The sequence below is a fragment of the Phocoena phocoena genome, chromosome 7 (assembly GCF_963924675.1).
Source record: "Phocoena phocoena chromosome 7, mPhoPho1.1, whole genome shotgun sequence".
Lineage (NCBI taxonomy): Eukaryota > Metazoa > Chordata > Mammalia > Artiodactyla > Phocoenidae > Phocoena > Phocoena phocoena.
In genome coordinates, this window is record NC_089225.1 from 82,789,209 (window position 1) to 82,812,054 (window position 22,846).

The 22,846-nt window shown below is 38.2% G+C and overlaps 1 protein-coding gene across 44 annotated transcripts in view; it reads left to right on the forward strand.

The window, feature by feature from the left end:
- The first annotated feature begins 11,314 nt into the window (after positions 1 to 11,314).
- ABI2 (abl interactor 2) overlaps positions 11,315 to 22,846 on the forward strand; it is a 96,227-nt gene continuing 84,695 nt past the window's right edge. For all 44 annotated transcript variants that reach the window (XM_065880037.1, XM_065880038.1, XM_065880050.1 and 41 more), the window contains exon 1: positions 11,315 to 11,431. In XM_065880037.1, coding sequence (XP_065736109.1) covers positions 11,315 to 11,431 — 117 coding nt within the window. The remainder of the gene's footprint in view (positions 11,432 to 22,846) is intronic.

The window sequence follows — 22,846 nt, forward strand, 5'->3', positions numbered from 1 at the left end:
TTTTTCTTCTTAGCCAGTCCTATGCCTGTTTCCTAAGTTCCTAAGACCAATGATGAAGGTAGAAGGGGAGGAGTTGGGGGAAGGGAGGCAGTGACAACAAAGCAGTTGCTGTTATTGCAGAAGTCAGAAAATCAGCATGGCCAGAAAGGCTGGATACTGTGTTGCTTTGAGCGTTGTCAGTGATCTGCACTGATAAAAAGGAGTGAGACTGAAACTTGCCAAAGTAGAACAAGGGACTGGAATGAGCATTTGTTACACACCAAATTCTTTATATACTCATCTCATTTAGTCCTTAGAAAGTAATAGTAGGTACAGGTAGGACTAACTAAAATAGTTCTTCATTCCTGCTAGAATAAATACTGTAAATAAAGACAGCAGATACTAGCTAAGAAACAGTAAAAGATCTAAACTTCAGATTATCTTAATAGTTTCAGTGGGGTTTAGTGGGGTTTTGTTCTTATTTAAGAGAGAACCAAGCAATAGTTTCAAATGATGTACAGTTCATAATAGCTAAAGAAAATGATTAAAAGAGTAATGTAACAGCAGTATTAAAAGAAATCTCAAAGGAAACTAAATATTGCCAACTCAACTGCCACTTGTACAACTGTTTTAAGTTTTTTCCTGTTCCCACATACATATATTTTTACCTATTGCAATCAGAACAATTTGATCTACTTTTCATTTAATGCATTTCAGACATTTTCTTTTGTTACTTCAATTTTGTAAGGTCTTATTTTGGGGTGGGAGTAGACTTTTAAAATACAATAGAAATCAATTTCATGTTTGATTTATAGAATTTTATGACACTGAGTGAATGGATAATTGTAAAATTTGAGCTGGGAGCCATTTTGTAAAATATCCAGACGGTAAACAAAAGGCAGGAAATGACATTCCTTCTTCCAGTCGGATTCGCATTCAGTCAGTTTACAGTTTGGTGGCTGTCTTTCTACAGATTGGGAATGGATCTTGTTATAGCATGGATAAACTGCCAGGAGCAAATAAGTCACAAATAATCCTGTTTGGTAGTTTTTTTAAAAATCTACATTTATATACATCTAAAATACTTGCAAATTCTTGTTTTAATTTTTAACACATGATAGTAGAGAATGAAACTTACTTTGTAACTATATTATAGATAAAGTTGTAATGTGCCTGTCTCCAAAAAGGCAATCAGTAAATATTTTTGAATAAATGAACGAAATCTTCATTGAGGTTTTCTCTGCATATAGAATAAAGGAGATTATTGAAGTTACTTAATAGTTGAAAAAGATTTCCAGATAGCCAAACTACCTCTAATGCTAATAGCACTTTGTAATATGCTAAGTACCCCATTGCTGGAAGTATTTAAGAAGATGTTGTATGGACATCTTTCAGTGATGCCTGTATTAGGTGTGAACATAGGTTTATAATAGCCTATAGTTCTACAAAATATCAACCAAAATAGTTGGTAAGCAAGCAGTCCTTTGTTCCTTCTATATCTTATCACTAGGTCATCATTAAAACTAGGAAATGTTTAAGGATCAGAGTTTTTTTATTAGGTTAGCAACAGCATTATTTCCCAAAGTGTGTCTCATGGTACCCTATCCTATGAGATACTCTGAGAAAAAGTTTCCTCGATCGTATTCGTTCTGTTTATATACATATATTCTTTCTCAGAACGAATATTAATATATTGGAAGAACTGAGAAGTTCTACTGTAAGGAAACGTATTTTAACTTGATGTAACACTGAGTGTTCCAAATGTATTTGATGAAGGTACCCCTTTTTCAAGTTATACCTATTATCCTGAAAAACCGGTGTTTCATGGAGATAGAGTGTTCAGTAGATCTATAGATGTCATGTCCAGAATGATCTACAGACAAAAGGAGTCTAAAGGAACATCTGTCTTAGGTAGTTCTTTAACCTATGCATGGTCCAGAGATTCTCCAGACTAGGAGTGACCATATTAGAACCAAGGCACCTGAATTCCATGTTCTCTCACTCCCTCACCTCCTCCTCTTTTCCCTGTCAGGGGACAGAGCCCTCTTACTCTCCTGACTCTCTCTGTCTCCTGACTTCCATTTCTGTCCAAAGAAATGTGACCCATTTAGTTAGGCAACACTTTTTTATTGGTCACTTAATGTGTGTCAGATCTTATTCCAGACGCTGGGGATATAGCACTGAGCCAAACAGACATGGAATTTACTGTGTTCTCTCTCTTCTGTGCTTCACCCCAGGAGGAAGAACCCCAGTCTCATGTGCCAAAGCTTAACTTTCTAGCACTTGAGCTCTCTAGGTCCTGGGTTTGGAAGCAACTCAAGGACCCTTTAGGTTAGTGGCTGAAAGGGACAAAGGAAGGAACTTGTAGTTGACTACATGACAGAGAACAGAAGGCTTCAGTTACAGGCTGTAGAGGTGCAAGAAGCACAAGGAACCGTTGGGAGTCAAGCCATTATTTTTGTTACTTTAAGTTTATGAGCAAGAGAATTAAACTACGTATCTTATCAAGGAAAACTGTCAACATTGATGCTGAATAGAATCCTGGAGATTGTTCAGAGTGAGATGAAACAAAGCTAGGAATTGGTTTGACTAGGTTAAAGAGCAATATTGATTATAGTCATTTGTATGAATTGTTCAATTATACTGCAGCACTAGGTGTGTTCATCTTTCATGATTTGTTGCTGTGTTGCAAGGTCAGCAGCTAATAGATAATTGATTTTTAGAGCTTAAAAGGACCTTGTAGAGATTATATGGCTTAGCCTGCTCACAATTTAAAATTTTAGAGGGGGAAATCTAGGGCCTCTGGGAGTAGAAGAGCAACATTATTTGGCTTTCATTTTGGATTTTCTCATAGTCTTCCAAAGACAGGTGCTTAAGTCAATGCTGTTATCATATTCATAGGATTTTGTTAAGCTTCCAAGGAAGTGTAGATTCAAAGGGAATTGGAAAAAATTTGTTTAATATTCTTGATACAGAGCCTTTGAGGGAGATGCAAATGTGTTTTGAATGTTAAATTTACTTAGATTTAAAAATACATATCTTCAAGTGCAGTTGCCATGACAACCTTTCTTAATGTGTGTATAAAATTTATGTCTGTCTCTGAGGTTTTCATCTTTCTCAATACAGGGTTTAATCACAAGAATTGGGCACTGTGGTGTATTTCTATCTAGATGGTGCTCTGTGGGAATTATATAATTTTGAGAAATGCAAACCAAGCATCAGAGCAGTTCTGTAGCATGGTGATCCCACCAAGGTAAATGTCATCTTGTTCTCTCCATGATCAGAGATTGATCTGGCTTCAAACCCAAGATGAAATTCTGGATTGAAATAGAACCATGAGTCTGTTCTGAGTTTCTGTTTTTTTCATATTTAGAGGATTTGTAGGAGGGCCCTAGGAGGTTTGGGAAATTTTGGACTAAATCTCTTGGATAGCCCCCAAACTGATCCAGTCTCCTTGGGATCATCTAAATCTAATCCATAGTATAGGTTGACTCAGAACCACAAGAGACAGCTCTACAATGGCCAGCCATGTGCACAGAGATACGCCAGAGACTCCTTCTAGCCTGAACTCCAATCTAGCAATCCTAGAGAGATACCATTATCAGACCTCTTCACTTACTTTTACCTCACTTCATATGCACTTGTCTGTCAGTCTCTCTTTTGCACGTCAGGGGCCAGGAGAAGAGTACTAGGATTTTGGACACCCAAAGTTTAGGAGGAAGGAATTCTCATCCTCAATTCTGGAAATATGAATTTATTAAGCAGTGGAATAAGGGGGTAGTCACTGGTACCTTCTGGTAACTATGACTTGAATTTGAGAACTCAACATGGCTACCTGAGATTTTGAGATGCTTGCTAAAGAGCTATGTTTGTGTTTTATATTTTAGTTCCTCTGTGGTATAGTAAAAAATAATAATAAATTTTTTTTGCAATTTAAGAACCCCTGAAGATAATTAAGTTGAGATTAGAAGTATGATCTACTAATGTGCTAGCTTTGAATTTACTTTAGTCTTAATACACTTTGTAAAACTATGTTACGTTTAAGAGACTCCACGGATATGTTCTAATCCAATAGCCTTATAAAAGGGGGAAATGAAAGCTGAGAGAACTTATTTTATATGAGAATTTGCCCAGGCTAGCACAATTTTTTTTCCCCCAAACTTGTTCAGAATGTGACTTCCTTTTGGTTTCATATTATTCTCTAAAGGATGAATTTAAAACCAAGGAAAGGCCCCCTAAGCAAAAAGAACTGCCTAAGTTACTATACTATGCTATTGATAACTGGAAGAAATAGGATAATAGTCTCCTAAGAACAAACACTTGAAAAGAGATGTCCCATCTATGATGGGACATGCTATGATGTTTATAAAGGTTTGGGGGCTTATTTTTATTGTAAGAGGCACAATCAGGGCCAACTACATAATTTGTATGCCCAGTGCAAAATGAAAATATGGGGTCTTAGCTGGGGATGAAGTCAGTCTCCCCCCTTCCCACCTTTGGGTCTGCTCTTTTAACCTATGGTTGATGAGAGACCCCCCCTCCCCACCCCACCCCCAAGGGATTGAAGTCTCCATGCTGGGACAATGTTGTTTACCTGGATCAGGGGTAGGCAGAGGAGCCCCGCCCAGTTACCTGGTGAACATGCTGTGGTGTGGCCAGCCCAAAGCAGAGATGATTTCTTCCTTGCCCTGCCTCAAGATGCTGCAGAGCAAACTGCTGGCTGGACTCCAGCCCTCCCCACACCTGCTCCCAGGCCCCCACTGGAGGGTGACATGGCAGAAAGTGGGCCTCCCTCATCAACTCTCCTCCTAAGGCAATCTTACTGCTGCTCTGGGTGGAAGGCAGCAGTGGTAATGGGCAGGGATGGTTAGAGTGAGGCCAGGCAGGGTGCAGGGCCTCTGGTAACTCAGAACATGTCTAGGGAGGCAGGGAAGTAAACTCTAAGCCCCGGGCGTATACTCCATGGTCCCATTGGACTTCACTTACAAAATACAAATTCACAAATAAAATTTGAGAATTTCACTGCAGTGCCTTCAAAGTGTTATACCCCAACATAGGGTCCTTCTGAGGTGTGGGCTTCTGTGGGACTGCACTGGTTGCAGCCCATGAAGCTAGCCCTGGACACATCTGACCTTACACAGCATGGTGCTGTGACTCAGTGGTTTTTGAGGGCTGTACCTCCTGGCAAATACCCATAAATGTCTTTTTCATGATTTATCATCAAGCGATTTAAAACTCTCTAGGATGTCTTAAAATTATTTACAAAACAGGCAACAAATAGATGCCAAACTTAAAAGCAATTTCATAATACAGATTTTTATTAAAGTTGCAAAAGTGATACAGTACACTATAAGTCTCTTATCTGAAGCCCCATTTCACTGATGGAGCTCTTACTTTCCTGTATTTTAATAATTGCCAAACATTTTCTGCTGGAAGGTAAAATGGGATTTTTCCCTGAAATATCATTATAAAACCCTATGAAATATTTCAGTGATATGAGTCATTCACTTATTCATATGGTTGGACATCTAGATAATAGAAATCTGTGAGAAATATATTATTAATTCCTGTGGAGGAGGAAGGAAGAAATCCTACTGATGTATTTTAAGTGTAGTTAAATTCAGTATTCCTTGCCATTTTAAAATACCAAAGTTATTCTCTTCTGCTCCTTTCTTTCCAAGAGGCTACATAAAATTACTTTGACAAGGAAAATCATGAGTCACTTCTTTTGCTGTTAAGCTCTTCTACATTCCATTTCATGAACATAGCAATCGGTGGTCAATGATATTCTTAGCAACCTTGTACTATACAAGTGAGACTTACTACCATATACCATGATGTTTAGTTAGCAATTTTGTCAAAGTATAACCTCTTTGTTTGCAATATTACTGAAACTGATAAGGAACAGATTGTTATAAAAAAATGTTAGCTTTGAAAATCATACATGCTGCAGTGAATATTCAGCATACAGGTTCTAATGGTTTTAAAGTATAATCAGAAAAACTGGCATATTTCAAACTCTTAGCAATTCATGTTATTAAGTGAAGGTCAATATAGTTGTCAGTAATAAAAACCTAGTACATTTTGAGGCTTGATGCTCTATAAAACCTTCAACGTAATTTAAGACAAAGTGTGAACAAAAGTAGCTAATTTTAGAAATCCAATTTTTGTGAACTGATTGGTGATCTCTCTGCTGTGGGAAAGGATGATCTGTTTTATGCTTTAGCTCTGAAATTCACTGTTTTTGTGGGGGAGGGATATGTAAAACCAATTTTAGTAGAAACTTGAAGAACTGAGGACTTTTTATTCTTCAAAACCATATGCCTTTCAAGATAAATTATCTACCCTATTGGTTATGTCTATACACAGAGATATGTTGTCATGAAGAATTTCAGGTTTATATTGTCCACTCTCATGGTGTGATGGAAAAACTTTTTTCCTCTTTTCACTTTTCACGGGAAAGGGAGCTATTTTGTTGTCTCTTACAGGAAACTATTATAGATTCTAAATATTTAAATATAATCCTTCCAGGTTGTATCTTGGGTATATGTTATTTTCTCTCCTTTCAAGAGTAATTTCTTCTTGAAAAATGCTTTTTATTGGGTATTGGTTAGTATGAGGGGATTATTGTTGATTTTGTTAGATTTGCAACAATATTGTGGTTATGTGGCAAAATATCCTTGTTTTTTAGAGATATATAATATTTAGGGGTTAAATGTCATGATTATTGTAATTTTCTTTAAAATTCTGTATCATAAGAATAATATAAGGTAAAATAGAAGCCATTGTTACATCTAATCAGTAGATGTTTGTGTATTCATTACACCATTCTCCGTACTGTATGTTTGTAATTTCCATAATAAAGAGACAAAAAAATGACTTTAAATAAAAATGAAAAAAGTATGTATGAGACTTGTGGACTCCTGACTTCCTGAAAATGGGAGGGGATTTTTTTTCTTACAGACTAATTTTGGAGGATTCTTTGTATTCTTTCCAGTCATTTTTAACGTATTTCTTAAAATGTGTATTCATATAGCTATAAAGCATGGAATGCTCTGTTGCACAGTAAAGCTTTTTTTTTTAGTAGTTTGGTACATTTTTAACCATTAAATAAGTATCCCTAAAATTGAGACCAAGGTTTATATCACTAAAACTGAAACCAAAGTTTCAGATGATAAAGTGTGCCTAAAGATATAAGGCTTAGATCCCAGTCATTTATCTTCTGATCACATACAGAAAATTTGTTTCAAAAATTTAATATATACACATTATATGCACTTGGTATTAAAATTTCCTGGTAGTCTTAAATTTGATTAAAACCCCAAAATGTGTATAAATGTGTATGAAAATATTAATCACTGATAATTATTTTTCTTGTTTGGGGTAAGAATAGGAACTAAGTTAACCATGTCATTGCTTGAGTAAAACACTCTGCTTTGCATTTCTCCTGATTACTACTGTGTAATATCTCAAACAGGGAACTTAACTGCTTAAAAAGGAATTCTTTTAAATTTCATTGAAATATATATTCATTCATTGAACTGTGTATGTACATATATATCCAACTTGGTATTGCCTGATAAAATCATATAGCAGCCAGAAAACTAGTTTTGAGATCCTCAAGGTAAAGAACGAAAACAGTCCCAAGTATCTTCATGAAGAAGGATGACATTCTTATAGTTTCTTATTTAATAGTTTCCAAGCATTTAATGTAAAACCAGGAAAAGGGATAAATATTACAGAAAGTGCCATGTGGAAATGAAACACATGGTATTCTTTAGGTGCCATAGATATTATTCTCTAATAAATTTTTTAAATGTATGAGAAAATACAGTAATATTAACTACTAATTAATACTCAGTGTTAAGGATTTTAAACCTGATAGGTTGATGTCATTTAAAAGAGAGACTGAAAATTTGGAGGCAAAGAGTTAATGATGAAAATAATGTGGGTATTCTTTTTGGTGATAGCTCTTCTGACAGGTGTGAGGTGATGTCTCGTTTCCCTGATGATTAGTGATGTTGAGCATCTTTTTTTCCTTTTTTTAATGTTTATTTATTTATTTTGGCTGTGCCAGGTCTTAGCACACAGGATCTTTAGTTGCAGCATGCGGACTTCTTAGTTGCGTCATGTGGTCTTATTGCGGTATGCACGTGGGATCCAGTTCCCCGACCAGGGATGGAACCCAGGCCCCCTGCATTGGGAGCATGGAGTCTTACCCACTGGACCACCAGGGAGGTCCCTGAAAACAATGTTTGTGATGAATTATCATGTCAGTGTGTGCAGGAAGAGTCTGGGCAGAAAGTCTGAAGTGAATCGGTATGTCTTCTAGGTATCATAAGACAAGCAATGTAAACAATTCAGTTAAGCAACATTTATTTCTTTAGAGCTCATAATATTAGGCAATATATTATGTGCTTTACCTTAATTTCCTCATTTAAGTATAGAGTTGCTAGGATGAGATACATCAGGGGAATTCCACAGTATCTTTATTTCAGCAGAAGAATTTGACACTTTCTCACCAGTCATGTGACTATGATGATAAAATACTGGATAAATGTGAATCCTTTAAGGTACAGTCACAAGTGGCCCAGTTTAAGGCATACTGAGAATGGCTCTGACCAACTAAGTGAGTCTTCCAGGGCCAAGCCGTTAGGCCCTCTTCTTGGCCTTGAATTCTTCAACATTCTTATTGAAAGCTATAATGAACCCCAAAGTCTTGCTTATCAAATCAGTAGATGATGTGAAGCAAGATAATTTATTTCAGGAGATGGTAATGAGGGTTTAAATCTGGGAAAAAGCCAAGGCATAATTTGGAAATAAATATAAAGACCTGCAATTAGATTAAAAAAAAAATCACCTGCACTTGGCATGACTGGGTTAATATGTAAAAAATCTATGACTTTTTAATGCTTACTTTGAATCAAACTGATGATAAAATTGCTTTAAAAATGTCATCTTGGGATGCATTAATAAAAGTATTCTCTCTGATTTGGGGAGATAATAGCCTCACTGGACTCTTATAAACTAATCCATGCTCATTTTAGAAGAATTAATATGCGCAAAACCAAAAAACCCTACAATCCTTCCACTCAGATAATATATATGCACACACGATGCATGTACTTTGTATAGATTTTGTAGTTGTCTTCTTTTTTGCTGAAATGTTCTTGGTGGCAGCAGAAGTGTGTATCTATGTCCTTCAATTCTTAGATTCTGCCGAATATTAAAAGGTCTTCTCTTGGCAGAGAGTCCCACTTAGACCTTCAGAGCCAGAAAGGCAGTTTCATTGGCACCCCCTGGGACCTTGTTAGAACTATTAAGTGGGGCAGACCAACTGAATCAGAAAGTCTGGGGCTGGGGCCTAGCTATCCTGCGGTTCAACAAGCCCTGCAGGTGATTCCAATCCACTCAGAAGTTTAAGAACTGACCTGAGTTTAACCCTTTGATTTTTCAGATAAGGAAGCTAAGATCCAAAGAAGTCACATATTAATTTGAGAAAGTGCATACTAGAATCTTCATGCAGTGATACCTAGGATGAAGAATCATCCCTCTGGGGAGAACTGTTTATTGGGCTAATTGCTGAGCAGTATTTGAAAGAATGCTAGGTGGAAACAAGTAATGGGGGAAGAGTCTGTTTAGCATTTAACTTACCCTGGTGGACTTAACACAGTTCCAACAGTAGCCTTTGATTCATTGAACTTTAGTCCGAAAGAAAAGTTTGCTTGATCTAATATGTTAATCCCTGAAGCATGTTTATGGGCCATTTAAGTAACTACTCCATTCCATCACTAAAGCTAATGAATCTCTAGAGTGTGACCTTGCAGCTTTCATTTTAAAGAGCTCTTCACACTTAAGTTTGAGAACCACTAATACAGAAGATGTTTAAAGTGGTTAAGAACAAAACTAGCTGGACTGGAACAACATTTTCAGTATCCTTTAATTTGGGTTCCACAGAGAAAACACAATTTGCTAATGTGCATATAATAAAGCTAATATAACATCATCAGAGATTGCTCCAGAAATGTGTAATGGTAAGGCATTAAAGTGATTTTTTGAGAAAGTATAATATAGTTTCCTCATAATCTGGGAAGAAAAAAATGGGGGGGGGGAAATCACTGTAGGAGGGCCAAGAGATCACAAATACAAGAGTTGAAATAATGAATCTTGCTCTAAACTGCAAATGTAGTCAACCTTGACTTTCCACAGTACAAATAAAGGTCATGGACTTTATACTATCTCAGCAGTTGTCACGAATTTTAGTTTTCTGAGATTGCATTGTGTGTAGTAGTCAGATTTAGGAAAAAAAGATATAGTATCTAAGGAATAACAGAATAATAACTGCAAGATCAAAATGATCTACCTTGAATTTTTGTGTCATTTATCGTTTCCCGAGGTGCTTTAAACTTTTATTTTATCCATGTAACAGCCCTGTGAGGAATGAAAGTACCAGCAAAACCGTTTTCGAAACTTTAAACACGGAAGAAGAAAAAAGTGAAGTTGACAGACTCAGAGAAATGACAGAAAAGGTGGTCACTGAGGAAGCGTAGCAAAGAGAGGGGCAAGCGCAAAAAGCTGAAGTCCGGAGGATGGTCAAAGGAGAACAGAACAGAGGCTAACCTGGCCGGGGGAAACGGTGTCAATGGGCAAACAGGTGCAAAAAAGGCGAAGGACAGGAAATTGAAATTTACTTATCTGTACCAGAGAGAATGGATGAGGTCAAAGATGAAGAGAAAAATGAAAAGTGGGGCGGCACTTAAAGCTGCATGGAAGTTTAGTGGGCTGATGTTATCCCTCAGGCCCATGACCATGGGGTTGGGCCCCAGGTTGAGGATAACACCGAGGGGAGTCGCTGAAGACGCGGGCCAAAAGACGGCGGAGCCGGGTGGGCGTTCACGCCGGACTAACAAAGACAACCCGGGGCGCTTCTCCAGCCACGCAAACTGCGGGGGCCGAAGGGTTAACCGCGCGCGCTACTCCCGCGCGCATCCCGGCCCCCACTCCCGCGGTCGCTAGGAGACGCCGGAAGTGGGGGAGGGGCGGACGGCGCGACCAAGGGTGGGAATCTTTTTCGGGCTCCCGGAGGCGGAGGGAGGCGAGCGCGCGTGCGCGCGCCGTGCCGGCCGTCGCCGCGGTGACCGTCCTCAGAGTCCGTCGGCTCGCGCCCCGCCCCCGTTCCTGCTGCCCCCTCCCCTGTCGCTGGCGGGGAGTGTTTCTCGCTCCTCCCGGTTGCTGCCGCCGTCGCCGCCGCTCCTCCTCTCCCAGTCTTGGGTTTCCCTGGCGCTACTGCCGCCACTGCCTCTGCGGTCTGTATGAGGAGGAGGAGGATGTGAAGATGGCGGAGTTGCAGATGCTGCTGGAGGAGGAAATCCCGGGGGGCCGCCGGGCCCTCTTCGACAGTTACACGAATCTGGAACGGGTGGCCGATTACTGCGAGAACAACTACATCCAGGTGCGACGCATCTCCCGGTCTGGGCGCGTCGGGCCTCGGGGTGGTGAGGGCTCGTGGGGGACCCCCGGTCGGGGGCCGCGCGCCTGGGGGCGTAGGGCGCGTGGGGTCGAGGCCGCAGCGGGGATACAGTCCAGCTGACCCCCATGTAGCGGGGGGAGGAGCATGGTGGGAGCTGGGGTTGGGGAATGGGTGAGAATTCTCCGGTTGGAGGAAATTGTAGCTTTAAAACATTTTAAAAAGCCATGAATCAGCCCTCGGTGCGGGTGTGGTGTGTGGTGTGGTGTGTGTGGGTGTGTGGTGTGTGGTGTGGTGTGGTGTGTGTGTGTGTGTGTGTGTGTGTGTGTGTGTGGTGTCCCCCGCCTCCTCGCTTCTTCCCTCGGCCGCCTCCGCACTCGGTGCCAGTCAATTTTCGGGATGGCGGAGGAGGCGGAGAGTGGCATTTTCTATTTGACAGAATCTTGCTCCCCCATATGGCAAGGGTGTGGGGGGATTGATGGGTCACCCCCATCCCCCAAGCTCTGGAGGATTTTTAAGGGGTTATATTGCTGCAGAGTAAACTGTCTCAGCTTTCTATTCATTTGAATGCATCAAAAGATCGGTTTTTGTTTTTTTGCTTGTTTTTAGGTTCTAACTGGGGATACAGTATAAGAGTAAGCTGTCCCTTGTTGGAAGTTAATGCCATTTTTCTCCCTATAGAGAGTGAGAAGCTGCATGATAAGGAAATCTTCCGTCCCGCCACCTCCCTTCAATCCCATTAGAATAGGTAATTTGTCTTTGGGGAAAAAATTGGGGATTATTTTTCAGAGAGAATTAGGAAATGATCCTCATGGTTTAGTTTTTCCTGTGATGATTGGTTTGGCACAGGGACTCAGTGGTAGCGCTGTATGTATGTGTATGGAGGCGGGGGATATTGGGTGAGATGAAATCCAGCTGCTCCTGGAAGAAGCAAAAGACTGGATTTAAAAAAAAATTCCTCTTTAAAAATTATATGAAAGGATAGTTTAAAACGCACAGTTTGCAAAGTCAGTATCTTTTGTTTTCTTTATAGCTTATTCTGAATCACAGGTTCTACCTCCATTTTTTCCCTTCTTATTTAAATTCTTTTGGGATGAAGGTGGAAATGGAAGAAATAAGTTAAATTGTTCCTTCACTATGGTCTTTTTTTCCTGTTCCCACCTCCATCGCTCCAGGCATCCTTCTTAACATCGGCTGTATTGGGAAGCATTCTCAAGTCTTGGTTTAAACCAAAAAAAATAGGTGTTAAAATTTACAGGTTCATAAATTTTGTAAGGACCACATGGTTGATCAAGGATAGTATTGTGAGATTTTGTTTGATTAGACATATCCTGAACTCTGTATTTTCTTGTAGGGAATATTTGTATTGGAGAATAAATCAGACATAACCCAAGGCTTTTCCCTCCAAAGAGGCAGTTGAAAGTATGGCTAGTAGGAAAAGAAAGAATGTGACTTGGGTCAAAGATTCATACAAAAAGTACAATTGTCCATTTTCATCAGGTGCTTTGCTGATACTGAGTGTGGTAGGAGAGATTCAAAGGTTAAAATGCTCAATTTTTCACTAAATACGTTTGAAAGTCTATAGCCTGGCACTGTGTCAAGTGTTGATTCATACCTAGTGTCCACAGAATCTCATAGTGTAGTTAGTAGGAGAGGCTGATCTGTGAGCAAATGAATACCATGTAGTGTGTCAGTTTATACTCTTAATGGGCTGCAGGTGGGAAGAAGGAAGAAGCTATGCTGTCCTCACTCTGGGAATTCACAGTGTCTAGGAGAGGCAAATTAAAAGGACTGAAGTTGTTATTACAATCCGCTGTGCAACATACTATGAGAAAGAGTTACAGGTCAGAAGAGAAATTGAGGGTGGAAAACTGATTGGGTTGCGGTTATCACCACTAAATGAAAAAAAAAAAAAGAAAGAAACAGATTTCTCTCTCTTTGGAAGATAATTTTTATTGTAATTTGAAGGTATAGTTCCTCTTATATTACAGTTGTTACATAAAGGTAAAAGTACCTGAATTAATAAAGCTGAGAGTAAAGGGATCGACAACTGTCATCTTTTTATATATTTTATACATTTATTCCAGTTCAAGAGAGAAGAATGTTACTGCCATCATTTGTCTTAGGAATGGGACTCAGAATTTAATGGGATGGTATTTTAAAATTCAAAGTATAAATACTGGTTAATAGAAATGGACTTGGGTTTTAAAATATCTTATTTCTTCAACTTAGCATCTAAAATAAACTTTACACTTTTACCTCTTAGATTATCATCTGTGTTAAGATCCAGTGGGGATATTGTTGGGGATCTCTCCCCAGATGACAACTCTTACATGATTTGTTTGTGGTAAAGTTGATAAAAAGAAGATGGTGATAGTGGATTTGTGCTGACCCAGCTGCTCATTTGCCTGGCTCTTCTTGGTGACCAGCAAACTGACCAGCAGGAGTTTCGATGCTGCCTGTGACCCTGCTATAGATGAAAGTCATTTGGTGGGATCGGTGATCAAATGGTCAATTTAGCCTTATTATAGCATCATGTCCTAACCATTAGCTCAAGTTAACTCACCCAACACTCATTTTATTTTGTGGAAATATAATTTTTGCCTGTAAAGCAGGAAAAAGGCAAATCTACTGATCATAAGTAACAAATGATAAGGTTCTTTGCTCAGTGTCCTTAAATAGCTGGTTTTATGCATTGGAATATAAAAAAATAAGGTAAATAAGAATATTCTAAATGTGGATTATATTTAGTGTGAAGATTGAGCAAAGGAAGGAAAATGGTGTGCTGTCCTTCTGAAAACAAACATACTGTGTTTAAATTATTTCTATCATGAAAATGTCCTTCAGAAATGTTATCTACTGGCATTAGGAGTGATCAGATATTACCTGTATTAACACACACACACAATCTACAGCTACAGCAGAGTTGTAAGTAGTACTTTTCTAGGTTAATAATGCAGTTAACATTAGAAATTTAAAAATCATCTTTAGTAAAAAGTTAGATGATTCTGTTTTATTTCAACCTCTAGAAAAAGTGATAGTCAAAATATTTTTTCTAAAATGTGATGATAAAAAGTGATAACTACAGTTTCCTGTTTCCCCCATTGATTTTCTTTCCTGTAAAAAGGATTAAAGTTATTGTTAAAGGACTTTTTGGAGATAAATGTAAGACCTGTGTTTTTTTTTTCTTCATTTATAAATATAAACATTGATTCCTAATCTAGGAAGTGTCCAGAAACTTTAAAACATTTTTGATTAACTTGGAATCTACATATTTACAAATGGAGAATTTTATAATAACATGGGTTGCTTTAATGCTTTGGTGGATGAAGTAAGATTATATTTGTTACTTTCCTAAAGTAAGTCTGAAAAGCCAACTTATTCATATTTATATTTTTCCTTTTCTTAAATAAAAGAAAGTTATTGCTTTTTGTGAGTGTTAATTCACATAGATACATAGTAAAACCCCGTTGTCCGCTGTTTGCATTAAGAACAAAGTCATCCAGTAAAATGGCTTTGCTCAGAAGAACAGAAATTAAGAATTTACCTTAATGTTTTGATAAATGCTGGAGAGGGTGTAGAGAAGAGGGAACCCTCTTGCACTGCTGGTGGGAATGTAAATTGATACAGCCACTATGGAGAACAGTATGGAGGGTCCTTAAAAAACTAAAAATAGAACTAGCATACGACCCAGCAGTCCCACTACTAGGCATATACCCTGAGAAAACCATAATTCAAAAAGAGTCATGTACCACAATGTTGACTGCAGCACTATTTACAATAGCCAGGCCATGGAAGCAACCTAAGTGTCTGTCGACAGATAAATGGATAAAGAAGGTGTGGCACATATATACAATGGAATATTACTCAGCCATAAAAAGAAATGAAATTGAGTTATTTGTAGTGAGGTGGATGGACCTAGAGTCTGTCGTACAGAGTGAAGTAAGTCAGAGAAAAACAAATACCGAATGCTAACGCATAATATATGGAATCTAAAAAAAAAAAAAAGAGGTTCTGAAGAACCTAGGGGCAGGGCAGGAATAAAGACGCAGACGTAGAGAATGGACTTGAGGACGTGGGGAGGGGGAAGGGTAAGCTGTGACAAAGTGAGAGAGTGGCATGGACACATATACACTACCAAATGTAAAATAGCTAGCTAGTGGGAAGCAGCTGCATAGCACCGGGAGATCACCTCGGTTCTTTGACTATCTAGAGGGGTGGGATAGGGATGGTGGGAGGGAGATGCAAGAGGGAGGGGATATGGGGGTATATGTATACGTATAGCTGATTCACTTTGTTATACGGCAGAAACTAACACAACGTTGTAAAGCAATTATACTCCAATAAAGATGTTAAAAAAAAAAGAATTTACCTTAATGTTTTCTCTGAAATCTTTCTTTTGAATAATGGGAAAGATGTCATTAATAGCTTTCCTTTTTTCTCATTATCAGCAAGGATACTCTCAGAATTCATTAAAAATTGCAGGAAGGGTTTATAAGGGCATAACAGAATCATGGCTTACTAGTCAGTTTCATTAAAAAGTAGTTACTAAAATGATATAAAGATTGCACATTCCTAATAAAAACCATTAAAATGCATGCTTATTGTTGAAAAATTATTAGAAAATACAAATAAATATTAAGGAACAAACTTAAAATTGCCTAATCATTTTGAATATACATCTGGTATTTATACTTTTAAATCTTTTTGACATGTACATCTACGTATCATATATTTTAAAAATATTATGTTCATGTTCTATATTACCTTTATACCTTGCTTTAAAAAGAGACTTTTAGTGGTGGTAATCTTTGCTTTTTATGATGGTCATAGAGTATACAGAAAGGAGGTTTGTATTTATGTGTTTAACTTCTGTTTGTTCTCACAAATAGAATAATGTTAAAAGTACCTAGAATGAAGAAGGAGAAAGTAGAAATTTGAGGACTGATGTTTGAATCCTTCCCTGTAACTTTTGTCTTTTACCTCCACAGAGAGGAGTGAACCATGCAAGTGAACATCAGGCTGAATTAGGGAGATTGAATTTCCGTAGATGGAGGTGATTTAACACATCAGAATTTTTTTTTTTAATTTTATTTTTTTAATGCAGCAGGTTCTTATTAGTTATCTGTTTTATACATATTAGTGTATAAATGTCAATCCCAATCTCCCAGTTCATCCTACCCCCCACCCCCCCACATTCCCCCCTGGGGTCCATATGTTTGTTCTCTACATCTGTGTCTCCATTTTTGCCTTGCAAACCGGTTCATTTGTACCATTTTTCTAGATTCCACATATATGCATTAATATATGATATTTATTTTTCCCTTTCTGACTTAACTTTACTTTGTATGACAGTCTCTAGGTCCATGCACATCTCTACAAATGGCCCAATTTCATTCCTTTTTATGGCTGAGTAATATTCCATTGTATATATGTACCACATCTTCTTTATCCATTCATCTGTTAATGGGCATTTAGGTTGCTTCCATGACCTGGCTATTGTAAATAGTGCTACAATGAACATTGGGGTGCATGTGTCTTTTTGAATTATGGTTTTCTCTGGGTATATACCCAGTAGTGGGATTGCTGGGTCGTATGGTAGTTCCATTTTTAATTTTTTAAGGACCTTCCATACTGTTCTCCATAGTGGCTCTATCAATTTACATTCCCACCAACAGTGCAAGAGGATTCCCTTTTCTCCACACCCTCTCCAGCATTTGTTGTTCGTAGATTTTGTGATGATGGCCATTCTGACTGGTGTGAGGTGATACCTCTTTGTAGTTTTTTTTTTTTTTTTTTTGCGGTACGTGGGTCTCACTGCTGTGGCCTCTCCCGTTGTGGAGCACAGGCTCCGGACGTGCAGGCTCAGCGGCCATGGCCCACGGGCCCAGCCGCTCCGCGGCACGCGGGATCCTCTCGGACCGGGGCACGAACCCGCGTCCCCTGCATCGGCAGGCGGACTCCCAACCACTGCGCCACCAGGGAAGCCCCTCTTTGTAGTTTTGATTTACATTTCTCTAATAATTAGTGATGTTGAGCATCTTTTCATGTGCCTCTTGGCCACCTGTATGTCTTCTTTGGAGAACTGTCTATTTAGGTCTTCTGCCCATATTTTGGTTGGGTTGTTTGTTTTTTTAATATTGAGCTGCATGAGCTGTTTATTATTTTTGGAGATTAATCCTTTGTCCATTGATTTGTTTGCAAATATTTTCCCCCATTCTGAGGGTTGTCTTTTTGTCTTCTTTATGGTTTCCTTTGCTGTGCAAAAGCTTTTAAGTTTCATCAGGTCCCATTTGTTTATTTTTGTTTTTATTTCCATTACTCTAGGAGGTGGGTCAAAAAGGATCTTGCTGTGATTTATGTCAAAGAGTCTTCTTCCTATATTTTCCTCTAAGAGTTTTATAGTGTCCGGTCTTACATTTAGATCTTTAATCCATTTTGAGTTTATTTTTGTTTATGGTGTTAGGGAGTGTTGTAATTTCATTCTTTTACACGTAACTGTCCAGTTTTCCCAGTACCACTTATTGAAGAGACTGTCTTTTCTCCATTGTGTATCCTTGCCTCCTTTGTCATAGATTAGTTGACCATAGGTGCGTGGGTATATCTCTGGGCTTTCTCTCCTGTTCTGTTGATCTATATTTCTGTTTTTATGCCACTACCATATTGTCTTGATTACTGTAGCTTTACAGTGTAGTCTGAAGTCAGGGAGTCTGATTCCTCCAGCTCCGTTTCTTTCCCTCAAGATTGCTTTGGCTATCCAGGGTCTTTTGTGTCTCCACACCAATTTTAAGATTTCTTGTTCTAGTTCTGTAAAAAATGTCACTGGTAACTTGATAGGGATTTCACTGAATCTGTAAATTGCTTGGGGTAGTATAGTCATTTTCACAGTATTGATTCTTAAAATCCAAGAACATTGTATATCTCTCCATCTGTTTGTGTCATCTTTGATCTCTTTCATCAGTGTCTTACAGTTTTCTGCATACAGATCCTTTGTCTCCTTAAGTAGGTTTGTTCCTAGGTATTTTATTCTTTTTGTTGCAGTGGTGAATGGGATTGTTTCCTTAATTTCTCTTCTGATCTTTTGTTGTTAGTGTATAGGAATGCAAGAGATTTCTGTGCATTAATTTTGTATCCTGCAACTTTACCAGATTCATTGATTAGCTCTAGTAGTTTTCTGGTGGCATCTTTAGGATTCTCTATGTATAGTATCATGTCATCTGCAAACAGTGACAGTTTTACTTCTTCTTTTCCAGTTTGGATTCCTTTTATTTCTTTTTCTTCTCTGATTGCCATGGCTAGGACTTCCAAAACTGTGTTGAATAATAGTGGTGAGAGTGGACATCCTTGTCTTGTTCCTGATCTTAGAGGAAATGCTTTCACTTTTTCACCATTGAGAATGATGTTTGCTGTGGGTTTGTTGTATATGGCCTTTATTATGTTGAGGTAGTTTCCCTCTATGCCCACTTTCTGGAGAGTTTTTATCATAAATGGGTGTTGAATTTTGTCAAAAGCCTTATCTGCATCTATTGAGATGATCATATGGTTTTTCTTCTTCAGTTTGTTAATATGGTGTATCACATTCATTGATTTGCATCTATTGAAGAATCCTTGCATTCCTGGGATAAATCCCACTTGATCATGGTGTCTGATACTTTTAATATGTTGTTGGATTCTGTTTGCTAGTATTTTCTTGAGGATTTTTGTATGTATATTCATCAGTGATATTGGTATGTAATTTTGTTTTTTTTAGTATCTTTGCTTTTGGTGTCAAGGTGATGGTGGCCTTCTACAATGAGTTTGGGAGTGTTCCTTCCTCTGCAGTTTCTTGCAAGAGTTTGGGAAGGATGGGTATTAGCTCTTCTCTAAATGTTTGATAGAATTCACCTGAGAAGCCATCTGGTCCTGGACTTTTGTTTGTTGGGAGATTTTTTTTTTTTTTTTTTTTTTTTTTTTGCGTTACGCCGGCCTCTCACTCTTGCGGCCTCTCCCGCTGCGGAGCACAGGCTCCGGACGCGCAGGCTCAGTGGCCGTGGCTCATGGGCCCAGCCGCTCCATGGCATGTGGGATCTTCCCGGACCAGGGCACGAACCTGCGTCCCCTGCATCGGCAGGCGGACTCTCAACCACTGCGCCACTAGGGAGGCCCTGTTGGGAGATTTTTAATCACAGTTTCAATTTCATTACTTGTGATTGGTCTGTTTATATTTTCTATTTCTTCCTGGTTCAGTCTTGGAAGGTTATACCTTTCCAAGAATTTGTCCTTTTTTTCCAGGTTGTCCATTTTATTGGCATAGAGTTGCTTGTAGTAGTCTCTTAGGATGCTTTGTATTATTGCGGTGTCTGTGGTAACTTCTCCTTTTTCATTTCTAATTTTATTGATTTGAGACCTCTGCCTCTTTTTCTTGATGAGTCTGGCTAAAGGTTTGTCAGTTTTGTTTATCTTCTCAAAGAACCAGCTTTTAGTTTTATTGATCTTTGCTATTATTTTCTTTGTTTCTATTTCATTTATGTCTGCTCTGACCTTTATGATATCTTTCCTTCTACTAACTTTGGTTTTTGTTTGTTCTTCTTTCTCTAGTTTAGGTGTAAGGTTAGATTGTTTTTATGAGATTTTTCTTGTTTCTTGAGGTAGGGTTGTATTGCTAGAAACTTCTCTCAGAACTGCTTTTGCAGTTTCCCATAGGTTTTTGTTTTTATAAGTTTATTCATTTGTTTTTATTTTTAGCTGTGTTGGGTCTTTGTTGCTGTGTGCAGGCTTTCTCTAGTTGCAGCAAGCGGGGTCTACTCTTCGTTGCGGTGTGCGGGCTTTTCATTGTCGTGGCTTCTCTCGTTGCAGAGCATGGGCTCTAGGCACACAGGCTTCAGTAGTTGTGGCACGTGGGCTCTAGAGCACAGGCTCAGTAGTTGTGGCGCATGGGCTTAATTGCTCTGTGGCATGTGGGATATTCCCGGGCCAGGGATCGAACTCATATAGCTCTGAAGCTGGTGGAACCGTTATAACTCATATAGTTCAGTATTTCCCAAACCAGAATTGTGTAATATGTAAAAATATTTGTTGTAAAGTAGTTACTGCATAATGTGCCCCTTTTGAACCTACAAAACACAATATCATTTCAAGTGTTCTGAGAAGTCTTGCAGTAAAGAAACCTGTTTAAGTTACCTACATGTAGTATTTCACAAAATGTAGTAGTCCTCGAAACTGTTTTTGGATGCCCAGTAGCTATTAATAAGACCTACAGCACAGTCTGGGAAATGCTCTTGTAGTTAATTTTCTTTTTATAAACTCAGAAGCTTATGCCCATAGAGGTTAAACACTGTTTTGAAGTCATCCATCCCTGGGTTATAGCTTTTGAACTTTCATCTGAATTTATATTCAAAAGTTTTAAGCAGTTATAGTCCAAATGTTTAGCACTTCTTTGCTAGTCTTAAATTTGTCTGTTCCTGCTCTCTTCCCAGTCCCTACTTCTCAAATGGCTGAAAACAGAAGTCTGTTTCTTGCTAATCGAAGGCTGCTTTGAATTTAGGCACCCTCTATGGCTGTGCTGTCTAGTACAATAGCCATTTGTGGCCATGTAAATTTTTTGAATTGAGATATATTTCACATACTGTAAAATTCACCTATTTAAAGTGTACAGTTTAGTGGGTTTTTATTGTATTCACAAGATTGTGCAACCGTCACCACTATCTGATTCCAGAACATATTCATCACTTCAGAAAGAAGCCTGTACCCTTTATCCGTCATTTCCCCATCCCCCTCTCCCTCTGCCTCCTGGCAACCATTAATCTTTTTGTCTTTATGAATTTGCCTATTCTGGACACTTCATATAAATGGAATCATATGTGATTTTTTGTGTCTGCGTTCTTTAATATAATGTTTTCAAGGTTCACTATATTGTAATGTCAGTATATCATTTTGTCTTTTTTTAAAATAACAGTTTTATAGAGATATAATTCACATACCATTTAAGTACCCATTTAAAGTGTATAATTCAGGAGTTTTTAGTATCTTCACAGATATATGCAATCATAAGTACAGTTAATTTTTAGAACATTTTCATTACCTCAAAAAAAAACCCCATACCACTGAGTTACCACCTCTTATCCTCCCAGCTGCCTATATCTAGGCAACTACTAATATAGTTTTTTGGGGTTTTTTGTTTGTTCTGGACATTTCATAGAAATGGAATCATATGCTATGTGGCCTTTTATGTCTAGATTTTTTTCACTTAGCATGTTTTCAAGGTTCATCTGCGTTGTATTATGTATCAGTGCTTCATTCATTTTTATAGCTGAATGGCTATACTACACTTTTTTTATCCATTCCTCAGTTGATGGATTTTTGAGTTGTTTCCACATTTTGGCTATTATGAATAATGCTACCAGAACATATATTAACATGTAACGTTATAAACATTCATGTATACGTTTTTATGTAGGCATATATTTTTTCTTTCTCTTGGGTATATACCTAAGAATGGAATTGTCAGGTCATGGCAACTATATTTAACTATTTGTGGAACTGTGAGATTGTTGTCCAAGCTGGTTATACCATTTTACATTCCCACTAGCATTGTACAAGAGTTCTAGTTTCTCCACATCCTCATCAATACTTGTTATTGACTGACTTTTTGCTTACAGCCGTCTTAGTGGGTGTGTCATGGCTTTTTTGTTGTTTTGATAGGCATTTTCCTAACAACTAATGATGTTGAGTATCCTTTCATGTGTTTATCGACCATTGGTATATCTTCTTTGGAGAAATGTCTATTCAAATCCTTTGAACATTTAAAAATTGGACTGTTTGTCTTTTCATTTTCTAATTGTAAAAATTCTTCATATATTTTAGATACAGGTCCCTTATCAGATATTTGATTTGCAAATACAGTCACCCACCATCAACGGGTCCGCATCTGTGGATTCAACGAACTGCAGATCAAATTGGTAGAACCTGAGGATACAGAATCCGAGGATGCATAACCCATGGATACTGAGGTTATATAAAATGGATATGCCATTTTATATAAAGGACTTGAGCAGTGGTGGATTTTGGTATCTGCAGGGAGTCTGGAACCAGTCCCCCAAAGATCCTGAGGGATGACAGTATTGTCTTCCATCTGTGGGTTTTCTTTTTATTTTCTTGATGGTGTCCTTTGATGCACAAGTTTTTAATTTTAATGAAGTCCAACATATATATGTTTTCTTTTTCTCTGTGCTTTTGGTATTATATCTAAGAAACTATCACCTAATCCAAGGTCACAAAGATTTACTCCTGTGTTTCCTCCTAGGAGTCATAGTTTTAACTCTTACATTTAGATCTTTTATCTGTTTTGAGTTAATTTTTGATATGTTGTGAGGTAGAGGGCCCATATTTATTCCTTTGCATGTGCATTTATTCATCTCAGCA